Source organism: Orycteropus afer, unplaced genomic scaffold, assembly GCF_000298275.1.
Source record: "Orycteropus afer afer isolate SDZICR_OR568_19922 unplaced genomic scaffold, OryAfe1.0 scaffold00017, whole genome shotgun sequence".
NCBI classification, from domain to species: Eukaryota; Metazoa; Chordata; class Mammalia; order Tubulidentata; family Orycteropodidae; genus Orycteropus; species Orycteropus afer.
Genome location: NW_006921604.1, coordinates 8,121,309 through 8,133,707, shown reverse-complemented (window position 1 = coordinate 8,133,707; position 12,399 = coordinate 8,121,309). Strand labels below are relative to the sequence as shown.

Below are 12,399 nucleotides of genomic sequence, written 5' to 3'. Positions count from 1 at the left end.
CTGTGTCTGTGTTAATTGGTTTCCCTTTTCTTTGTTGAAGAGGGTCTGTGCAATCCTTCTGCCTAGTCCGCCATCTTGCCCCGCCTCATCTCTTTTTTTACTCTTTTGGAGAAGTCTTTTGATGCACATAATAATTTAATATTTAGAAAGTCACAGTCATCTAGTTTTTCTGCTACTGTCTGTGCATTTTTGGTTATGTTTGATAGTCTATTTATGCCATAAATTAGGGCCCCTAAGTTTGCCACTATTTTTTCTTTGATGATCTTTATAATTTTAGGTTTTACATTTAAGCCTTAGATCCATCTTGGGTTAGTTTTTTTCGTACGGTGTGAGGTACGGATTTTACTTCATTTCTCTGCAAATGAATATCCAATTTTGCCAGCACCATTTGTTCAAGACACTGTCTTTTCCTCTTCTAATGGATTCCTGCCCTTTGTCTGAGATCCGTAAGTGTACATAAGTGAATGGATCTATTTCTGGGTTATGAGGTCTGTTCCATTGCTCTATGTATCTATCATTGTACCAATACCAGGCAGCAATTTTTTTTTTTTTCTTTTCTGTCCCCTCTGTGTGTCTAGGGCTAAGCCTGGTTTAGGGCTAGTTTGACTACTGGGGTTGTATAGTTGGTTTTGAGATTGGAAAGTGTGAGACCTCCTACTTTGTTCTTCTTCTTCAGTAGTGCTTTGCTTATCTGAAGTCTTTTTCCTTTCCATATAAAATTAATGATTGCTTTTTCCATCTCTTTAAAAAATGTCAACTGAATCTGGATTGGAATTGCATTGTATCTATATATTTCTTTGAGTAGTTTTGACATTTCCACAATGTTCAATCTTCCTACCCATGAGCAAGGTATGTTCTTCCATTTATATAGGTCTTTTTCAGTTTCTTGTTTTAGTGTTTTCTTCATACAAGTCTTTTCTATCACTGGTAAGATCTATTCTTAAGTATTTTATCTTTTGGCAGCTATAGTAAATGGTATTGTTTTCCTAATTTCCTTATCAGAGATCTCTTCGTGTAGAAACATGATGCAGGCTCTTTTTTAAATCCTCATTAGAATAAAACAGTTGACATCAAGGTGATTCTGACTCATGGCAACCCCATGTATATCAGACTAGATCTGCCCTCTATGGAGTTTTCAGTGGCTGATTTTATGATAGTCATGGTTGTGTGTCACCTTGGCTGGGCCATGATTCTCAGTGGTTTAGCAGTTATGATGTAGTAATCTGATCTAATCTTCTTTGAGCAGCCAATCAGTTGAAAGGAGGTTTCCTCAGGGGTGTGGCCTCCTTCCAATATATGTGAACATTTTGGCAAAGTTCTCTAGCTTTCTGCTCAATCTGTATCCTCCATCTGCTTTATCACCTGAGCTCTGATTCTTTGGACTTGAGCCAGTGGCCTTCCATATTACCTGCTGTTCTTGGGATTTGTTAGCCTACAGCTTGCCATCGGACCTGCAAATCTTGGATTTGCCAGGCCTGCAGCTATGCCGAGTCAAGAAAAGCATCCAGTCCGATATATATAACAACCTCCCCCCCACCACACACACACATACATAAGCTTCACTGGTTTTGCTTCTCTAGAGAACCTAGCCTAAGGCAGATATTTTGAAATTAAAGCACCAAGTGTTTCTTCTGAAGTACCTCTGGGTGGACTTAAACCTCTAACTTGCAGTTAGCAGCTGAGTGCATTAACCATTTGCACCACTAGGGATTTTAGTCCTCACAATAACTCTTTAAAATGGATACCATTATCCCCTTTTCACAACTGAGGAAACTAAGACATGAAGAGCTTGAGGAATCTGTCCAAGGTCACCAAGCTGGTCTGTGGTAAGCAGTCCTTGAAAACAGGTCTGGTCAACTCCATAGTCCATGCTCTTAACTATTGTGTGGTCCTACAAGGAAACTTGTAAAGGGCTTGCATGCTCTCCTAAGGAATTTGGACTGCATGTTATTTCTGTATAGCTATGTTCTCAAACTTAGCTGTATGTCAGAGCTACCCAAGTAGCTTTTAAAAAACGCCAGTTTTTAGGTCCCATCCCAGACCACTAAAGAAAAAGGATAACTGGTGGTACAGCAAAGAAACTGTTTAAAAAACTCCTGTAGTTTCTTCCACGGAATATAGAGCACCACCAGCAAGTGCATCACTCTCAAATTTACAATGAATAAATGCCAGACAAATGGCAAGTTTATGACTTTTGTTATGTCCTTCAGAAAGCCCAGGTCACAGGGCAACCAACAGGCCCAAATGAAAGGAGAAACAGGTTCCTGAAGAGTTAGTTGAGATCCAAGTACTGGTTTTCTGGGCCAAGATGCAGCCAGACAGCTTCAGCTAAGATGACTGGTAAATTGGTGGAAGATGGGCATATGTAAACTATTGAGAGAGAATGACAGCCTAGGGGTCACAAGCGTAGGAGGTGTCTGTATTCTCTGGCAGGCTTTTTGCCACAAACTCCACAGGAGGCTCACAGAAAAGACTGAGAAAGTCATGAGAAGTCTTCATTGTGCAGAATTGCAGAAGAACCAAACTAGGTGCATGAAACTCCATTTTTCTTCTATTTTCTCCATAGAACAAAAGCTTCAATCTGTGCAGATGGGAGGGCAAAAAACAGTTACCATGAGGGTTAAATCCCTCATGGTAGCTGAGGGAAAAGAAGGGTAAAGAAGGAAAACTACCATTCCTGCCACTAGGCATGAATAGACTAAGGGGAGAACTACTGAGAAGGTCACATCCCTGAGACTCTGAAACACCATACCTGACTAAAACTAAGGCTTACTCAAAGAATGTCTATTCCCACCACTCCTCTACAAGTATTGACTAACAAGTAACTTATAAGAGATGGACTCAGTGTAAAGTAAAAATCAAAAACTGAGGGTGAACACTGGAAAAAATCTTTTAATAAACCAGCTCCTACCCTAAACACAAAATATTACCAAAAGGTTTTGAAGGTATGGTAGACTGATGGTAAAAATAGCAAAAAAAAAAAAAAAAAAACCTCAACCCAGCCCAATTCATAATTTGATTACTTTAGGCCTCCAACTCCTCCTACCCCCTGCAAAGAAAGAAAAGTGTGTTCAATTCTAGCCATAAAAATTATCCCAGTCTCTACTGTACTGCACATGATATCCAGCTTTCAACAAAAATATTTTTTAAAAAATACACAAAGGAAAGAATAAAGAATACATTGCCAAAAGACAATGTATTCCTCAGAAACACATTTAGACATGACACAGATGTATGAATTATCTGATAGAAAATTTAAAATAACTATGACTAATACACTATAATCTCTAATGGAAAAGGTGGAGAATATTCAAGACTAGATGGATGATTTCAGCAGCAAGATAGAAATCTGAAGACAGAATCAAATTAGAAATACTAGAAATGAAAAACACAGTGTGTTAGACTGGGTTCTCTAGAGAACAAAACCAGTAAAGCTTATACATATATGTTGTTGTTGTTTGTTGTTATGTGCCGTCGAGTCGGCTCTGACTCATAGCGACCCCTCCTTGGGTTTCCGAGGCAGTATCACTACGGAAGTAGGATTGCCCAACCTTCCTTCCGAGGAGTGGCTGGTGGGTTTGAACCGCCAGCCGTCTGGTTAGCAGGCAAGTGTCTTAGCCACTATGCTACCAGAGCTCCCTATATATATATATAGAAAGAGAAATTTATCTTAGGAAAATAGCTCACACAATTATAGAAACTGGCAAGTCCAAAGTTCTTGGATCAAGCGTCAAGCTGGAGGCCTTTCCTGATTCATGCAGTTGCAGGGGCTGAGGAGCTCAAGTTTGGCAGGCAGTATACTGGCTGTTGACTCCAACAAATGATGATTCCAAGATCTTCAGGCCGAATGGTGGACTGTTTGCTCACGGACAGTTGTAGGCAGCACAACAGAATCCCAATCCACAGAAGAGTGTCTCCCTTCACAGGATGTCCATAAATATACTGGAAGCAGGCCACACCCCTAGGGAAACTCCCCCTCAATGGACTGGCTGCTCAAAACATACACATCTGATCCCATCATAGGAATAACCACATCACAACTGCTTAAACCACACAGAACTGTGGTCCAGCCAAGTTGATACACAGCTCCAACTATCATACACAGTAACATATACAGAGAAGTATTTTAATGGGTTCATCTGTAGAGTTAACCCAGTCAAAGAAATAATCAGTAAACTTGAAGATAGGTCAGTAAAAATTACTCAAACTAAAATACACAGAATAGAATAAATCAGATCAGAAAAGAGTATAAAAGAGCTGGGTAACAATATCAAATGGTCTAACATACACTCTAAGTGGAAACAGAAGAAGAGAGAGAAAACAAGGCAGAAGAAAAATTTGAAAAACAGTGGCTGAGAATTTTCCTAAAAGAATGACAGACACAAAACCATGAAGATCAGAGATACCAAGTAGGATAAATAAAGTGAAATTCTCCAATTCTCCCACTAGGGTAGTATCAGAGAAAGCCTGTCGTGAGCAAGGATTTCATCTCTGCTGGCTAGAAATTAGTTTTCCCCTCCCCCTACCCCACAGTGTCCACCCAAACTTGCATTAATAAGGGGCCTCTCCCTCTCCTGTGTCAAAAGAGATTGAGTGGGGAATCTGGACTTCTATCTCCATCTGGCAGTAACAAGGCAGAATCTATCAATCCCCTGACAGCACTGTCAGGCAAAATTAACTAAATAAAAAATTTAAATAATATTCAGAGTCTCATATATGATACAAAAATGTCAAAAGTTCAATTGAAATGTACTCATCATACAAAGAACCTGGAGGATATCAAACTGAATGAAAAAAGGGCAATCAGTGGAACTGGAGATCCCAGATAGAGTGGGAGGGGAAATGTGGAACAAAATTCAAAAACACAAAAATCACTGGAATTACTGGTTACAGTCCGGTAGAACCCCCAAGAGTACGTCCCCGGGTTAACTTTTGGGCCTAGAACTGGACTCACTCTCGTGGATTGGCTCTCAGCCCTACATGCAGAACACCTACCTCAGGGTGATGCACTCACCTACTCGAGAGAGATACACCCCTTAGAGCAATCAGCCATGGGGCACCAGAGGGGCGGCATTCACATAGAGGAAAGCTGGACAGACAGGAGTGCATAGTTAAGAAGGGCACAGGGAGGGAGCAGTCACATGGGAGGGGAGGACAGTTTGTTATTGTCAGGGATTGTAATCAGGGTGTGAAATCAAATGCATGAACTGTTGAATGTAAAACAAATTTTGCTCTGCATATTTGCACCCAAAGCGCAATACAATTTTTTAAAAAAAGGCAATCAGTAGATGCCAAAACCAAGATGACGATAACATTAGAATTATCTGATAAATATTTTAAAGCAGCCATGAGAAAAATGTTTCAAGTAGCAATTATCCACCTGCTTGCATCAAGAGAAAAATTCAAAAGTATCAGCAAAGAGATAGAATGTCTCAGCAGATAAATAGAGGATATCAAGAACCAAATGGAAATTTTAGGATGGAAAAATACAATTAAAAAAAACTCAGTACATGGACTCAACAGTAGAATGACAGGCACAAGGGGAAAAAAATCAGTGAACTGGAACATAGAAAAATAGAAATTTCCCAATCTGAACAACAAAGAGAAAATAGACTGGAAAAATAAAATGAATAGGCTTCCACTTTCCAGTCCAACATGTAAAGAGTTTGGAAATTATCATTTTCATTCCCCCAAATAAGAAAAAAGCTGAAAAACTGAAAATCTATAGCTCTTCTTCAGTTTATCAGAATACTGAATCATAAAGCAAACATCTGCACCAGAAGTTAGAGACAAGCAAATACAGTGAATCTCAGCTTACCAGAAGCAGCATAGGAACCAAAGCACACTGTTGTGGTTGTGGTTGTTATGTGCCATCAACTCATAGCGACCCCTCCTTGGGTTTCCGAGGTGGTATCACTATGGAAGTAGACTGCCCAACCTTCCTTCCAAGGAGTGGCTGGTGGGTTTGAACCACCAGCCTTCTGGTTAGCAGTCAAGTGCCTTAGGCACTATGCTACCAGAGTTGTGGTTGTTGTTGTTGTTGTTATGTGCCGTCGAGTCGACCCCGACTCATAGCGACCCCTCCTTGGGTTTCCGAGGCAGTATCACTACGGAAGTAGGATTGCCCAACCTTCCTTCCGAGGAGTGGCTGGTGGGTTTGAACCGCCAGCCTTCTGGTTAGCAGTCAAGTGCTTTAGCCACTATGCTACCAGAGTTGTGGTAGGAACACTTAAATTGTGATTGATTAATTCCTGAAGACTCAGTATGGATGAGCTTGAGAGTTAAATATTCTGGAGGACCCTGTCATAGTTGGAGTCCCTACACTTTCATGAGTTTTACCTCCAGAAGTCCCACAAGGTTTGTAAGTTAAAAATTACAGCAAAATCCCCTCCTGCTTCTAGAAGAAGGAGTGGAAAAGTAGACATTTTGAATTGTTCCCAGAGCATTCTGTTCTCCTTAACAAAAATTCACCTTCAAAAACTATTTCACCAGAGCCTAAGCTGTCAAGAGGGAAGAGAAATACCCAACTCTAACCACCTCTAGCCTTCCTGTCTCACTTAAAACCAAAAAAACCAAACCCACTGCCACTGAGTTGATTCCAAATCATAGCGACCCCCATTGAGTTTCCAAGGCTATAAATTTTTATGGAAGTAGATTGCCTCATCTTCCTCCAACAAAGCAGCTGGTAGGTTTTAACTGCCAACCTTCTGGTTAGCAGGCAAATACCTTATGCACTGTGCCACAAGATGAAAAAGCTGAGTGGTATTTTTGTAGGTCACAGTCCAGAGCACAGGCTCACTAAAGATGGAAACCTAATCACAGGACCATAGAATGCTTTCCTTCCCCCCCCCCCCACCTTATTGCCACATCGATCACGCTCCTTTATAATAACAAGATATTAGCTAGGAAAGCCTCAGACCTTAGGGAAACCCGAAGACAACCGGGGAGACAAAAACAAGGCTACTAGAGGAAGTTTCAGCCTCTGACACCTATTGCTCCTGTACCTTACATTAAAGGCCTAATTACCTCAGCTCACTTGATACATCAAGTGATGTATTAAGCTGGCTTTCAACAAAAATTACTAGTCATGCTAAAAGGGAAAACAAACAAACAAAAAGTACAACCAACCAGTCTGAAGAGAAAAACCAAACATCAGAGCTAGATTCAGATATGGCAGAGATTTTGAAATGATCAGACTGGGTATTTAAAATAACTATCATTAATATTCATATGGTTAAATGAATATTAATTAGCACCATGATAAATGGAGAAAAGATTGAAGTTGTCAGGGATTTCATTTTACCTGGATCCACAATCAATGCCTATAGAAGCAGCTGTCAAAAAAATCAGATGATGTGTATACTGCACTGGGCAAATTTATTGTAAAAGACGTCTTTAAAGTGTTAAAGAGCAAAGAGGTCACTTTGGAGACTAAGGTGCGCCTAACCAAAAGCCATGATATTTTCACTAGTTTCACAGGCATGTGAATACTGGACCATGAATAAGGAAGACTGAAGAATTGATCCATATGAATTTTGTGTTGGTGAAAGATACTGAAAATACCATGGACTGTAAGAAGAATGAACAAATCTGTTTTAGAAGAAGTACAGCTGGAATGCTCCTTAGAAACAAGAATGGCCAGACTTCATCTCACTTACTTTGGTCATGTCAGAAGGGACCAGTCCTTGGAGAAGGATATCATACTTGGTGAAGCAGAGGGTCAGTTAAAAGCAGGGACACCTTCAACAAGATGGACTGACACAGTGCTACAATGATGGAGTCAAACATAGCAAAGATTGTAAGGATGGTACACGATCGGGCAGTGTTTCATTCTGTTGTGCATGGGGTCGGTATGAGTTGGAATCAACTCAACGGTACTTAACAACAACAACAACAACATGATTAATATGCAAAGGGCACTCATGGAAAAAGTAGAAATTAGCAAGAACAAATGTAAAATGTAAAGAGAAATGAACACTGTAAGAAAAAATCAGCAGAAAATGTTATAAAGAAAAAACACTGCAACATGAATAAAGGTTGCCTTTGATGTGCTCATAAGTAGGCTGCACACTGGGGAAAGAATCAGTGAGCTTTATAGAAACTTCCTAGACTAAAAAGCAAAGAGAAAAAAAAGAATGGGAAAAAAAAAAGAGGAACCAGAATGTCCAAGAACTGTGGGGCAATTACAAAGGTAAAATATGCATAATGGAAATACCAGTTGGAGGAGAAAAAGAAAAAGGAACAGAAGAAATATTTAAAGTAACAATGGCAGAGAATTTTCCAAAATTAATGACAGATACAAACCCCAGATCCAGGAAACCCAGAGGGCCTCAAGCAGGATAAACACCACAAAATCTATACCAAGGCATATAATATTCAAACTGCAGGAAATCAAAGGCAAATAAAATCCTGAATGAAGCAGAGGGAGAAGGAAACACTAACTATAAAGGAACAAGGATAAGTACATTAGAATTCTCTTCAGAAACCATTTTAGTAAAGAAGAATGTAGAGTGAAATATTTAAACTGCTAAAAGAACAAACCACCAACCCAGAATTCTGTACCCAGGAAAATCATCCTTAAAAATTAAAGAAGATGAAAGACTTTCTGAGACAAACAAAAATTGGTGGAATTTGTTGCCAGTAGACCTGCCTTACAAGGAAGGAAAAAAAAAAAAAAAAAGTTCTTCTGAGATAAAGAAAATTAAATAGGCCAGAAACTCAGATCTACTTTAAAAAAAGAGCAAATATATTTTTTCTTATTCTTAATTTGTCTGACACAATAGTTTGTTCAAAATAACATAACTACAATATATCTGGTGATTATACCTTATGGGAAGTGAAATGAATGACAGCAAATGTTATAAGAAGTGATAAGGAAAAACTGAGAATACTCTGTTATAAGATACTTGCACTACCCATGAAGCACTGTAGTGTTATTTGAAAGTGAACTTGAATTAAATATACATTGCAAATTCTCAGGCAACTGCTAAAATTTTTTTTAAAGAAGTACAATAATTAGCTAAAAGAGGAGAGAAAATGTAATCATATAAATTGCTCAATTAAAGCTAGAGAAGGCTGAAAAGAAACAAAGAAAAAGAGGAACAAAAAGAAAAAAAAAGGTTACAAAAAGTTCTTCTGAGATAAAGAATATTAAATAGGCCAGAAACTCAGATCTACTTAAAGAAAAAAAGAGCAAATATTTTATTTTTCTATTCTTAATTTGTCTAACAGAACAGTTTGTTACAATAACAATAATGTATCTGGTGATTATACCTTATGGGAAGTGAAATGAATGACAGCAAATGTTATAAGAAGTTATAAGGAAAAACTGTACTTCTGAGAAGATGGCAACATGAGCACTTCTAAAATCCAGCCCACCTCCCCATAAACAACAAGATAAGCAACTAAAATCTATACTCAATCTTGTGAGAACTCTGAAATAGCAGGCAAAGGGTGGCAGCAAGGAGCTGCAAATGAAAACAAGGTAAGGACAAGCCTTAAACTGTATGAAAAAGAAATCAAAGGGATCTTAATTAAGGAGGAAGATGTAAAACTATCCCTTTTTTCAGATGACATGATCCTGTATCTAGAAAGTCCCAAGAATCCACAAGAAAGCTAACAGAGCTATAAATGACTTCAGCAAAGTGGCAGGGCATAAGGTCAACACATACAAATCAGCCAGGTTTCTATACGTCATCAATGAGCAGTCTGAAAAGGAAATGAAGGGAAAATTGCATTTACAATAGCATTTAAAGAATAAAATGTCTAGATATAAATTTAACCAAGGAAATGAAAGACTTCTTTCTACACTGCAAACTATGAAACATTACTGAAAGAAACTAAAGAAGACCTAAATAAATGGATGTGACTAAATGGCAATGGGTTTGGTTTCTGGTTTGGAAATAAATGGATGGAAATTCTGTGTTCATGGACTAGAAGACTTAATACTGTTAAGATTCAGTAGTATCCAGAACAATCTATAGATTCTAAGCAATGTTTATCAAAATTCCAATATCCTTCTTTGCAGAAATGGAAAAGCTAATAATCTTCTAATTCCTATGGAACCATTCACACATGCACAAAAACCCCAAACCCTTTACCATTGAGTCAATTCTGACTCAAAGTGACACCCGTAGGGTTTCCAAGACTGTAAATGTTTATGGTCATAGATTGCCTCATCTTCTCATGGAGCAGCTGGTAGGTCTGAAGCACCAACCTTCTGGCTAGCAGCAAATGCCTTACCCACTGTGCTGCTGAACCACAAGGGGCCTCAGATAGCCAAAACAATCTTTGAAGAACATAGCAGAAGGACTCACACTTCCCAATTTGATCAATGGAATAGACTGAAAGTACAGAAATAAAACCATACATCTAGCCAGTGCATTAAAGAAATAGAAATAAAAGCTATCCAGCTTGAAAAAAGAAGAAATAAAATAGCTAGGATAACTGAAAATCTCAAGTAATCTACAGCAAAGCTCCTAGAACTAGTCAGTGATTTTAGCAAGGTCACATGATACAAGGTCAATATACAAAAATCACTGTAATAAACAAGCAAAATTTAAAGCTGAAAAAGTATCATTTACAATAATATCAAAGAAGAACTAAATAAACGGAGAGATGTAAAATGTTATCAATTGTCCCCAATTTGATCTATAGATTTACTGCAATGACAATTACAATCAAAATCTCAGTACACATTTTTATACATTTCAACAAAGTGATTATAAAATTTGTCAGGAAGACCAAAGGAACTAGAATAGCTAAACATTTTGGAAACATTTTGGAAAGAAGGACAAAGTTGGGAGACTCATGATACCTGATTTCAACACTTAACATAAAATTATGGTAAAATTGGCAAAAGAATAGGTGCCTAAAGCAATGAAACAGAATAAAGACCCTATAAGTAGATTCACACAGACAAAGTCAAATGACTTTTAACCAAGAAGCAAAGGTAATTAAGTGGAGAAAGGAAAGTCATTTCAATAAACCATGTTGCATTATACATCACATCTTATACAAAAATGAACTCAAAAGGGACCATAGTCCTAAATGTAGAATGTGCAATTATATTTCTAGATGAAAGCAGGAGGAAATCTACACGATGCTGGATTTTTCAGAGTTTTTTAGATATGATTCCCACAGCACAATCTATTTAAAAAACTGGCCAACTTGTACTTTATTTACCCAACTTGAAAACTTTTGCTCTGTGAAAATCCCTATTTAGCAAATAAAAAGTCAAGCCACAGACTGGCAGAAAATATTTTCTAGAATTTATAAAATTAAGTTCAAGACAAGAGAAAGTCTAAGAAAAAGAAAGTATTTTAGTCTGTGTTAATGCCAAGAACAATAGTTCTCCAAGCAAAATGTAGGCCTGAAGGAATTATTTTATGTTCTGACTATATTCGTTCAGCTCCCCAGTGTTTCTGTGTGCTTTAAAGACTAAGCACCCAGATTATACTGTATGTCTCCAAAATTTTGTTTCAATTGAAAAAAGGCCACTGTTAAGTATAGGTGGAATGTATCATTTGAAACAATTAATGAATTTTATAAAAGAACAAATCTGTATGACGCTGAGTATAAAAAATCAAAAGGAGTATTTTCAAATTAGTTTTCACAAAGGGGCTGAGATTGAGCCAATGGCAGTTAGTTCTGGAAATAGAGTGCTGTGAAAAGAGCCTTAGAGCCTTATCTAAGCTTTAATATACTAACTAATGAGACTGAATTAATGTGATCTTTATTAACAAAGAGAATGCCTATATGAAGCAACTGCCAACTTTGGAGTTCAAAGTACTTCCTCAAGAATTTCTATTTCATGAGTAAACTAAATACACACGTGATAGTCAGGCTTCTATCCCAGACTTAGTCTCCATCTTACCTTAATGTCTCTAATCCAGGACTGAGCCCTTTTCAAATTATCTTCATTAATATCAGCAAGTTTTTCACACCAGGCAACTGCTTGAGCATCAAATGTCACAAAATTGAATTTATTTTTATATTTCAGCTGTTCCTGTAAGAAACAATTATCATTTAACCATAAAACCATGCAAATATAACAAAAGGTTAGGACAGCTCACAGTATGATACATTTTAATCACTGTGGTATTTATGATATCTATTTTGAATTCTAGCAGCTAAAAATTACTCTCAATACAGAAATTTTTTTCTAGTACAAAAGGCATTTAAATAAGATGTATATAGTTTGGATGTTGATAAGACCTTTAGAAATGTATATTCTACATGTGTGTGTGTATCATCATATCCCATACATGTATAAATTTTATATAAAATATAGTATTAAATTTTGACTTTATTTATTTATTTATTGTGATTTGGGTGAAGATTTACAGAGCAAATTCACTTTCCATACAGCAGTTCACATATACTTTGTCTCATGTCATT

General features: G+C 37.5%; 1 protein-coding gene across 1 annotated transcript in view; it reads right to left on the bottom strand.

Moving 5' to 3' along the window:
- The window catches only part of VWA3B (von Willebrand factor A domain containing 3B), a 431,643-nt gene that overhangs the window by 222,974 nt on the left and 196,270 nt on the right, over positions 1 to 12,399 (bottom strand). Inside the window, exon 11 of the mRNA XM_042783482.1 lies at positions 11,876 to 12,007. Within this exon, the coding sequence (XP_042639416.1) occupies positions 11,876 to 12,007 (132 nt within the window). The remainder of the gene's footprint in view (positions 1 to 11,875; positions 12,008 to 12,399) is intronic.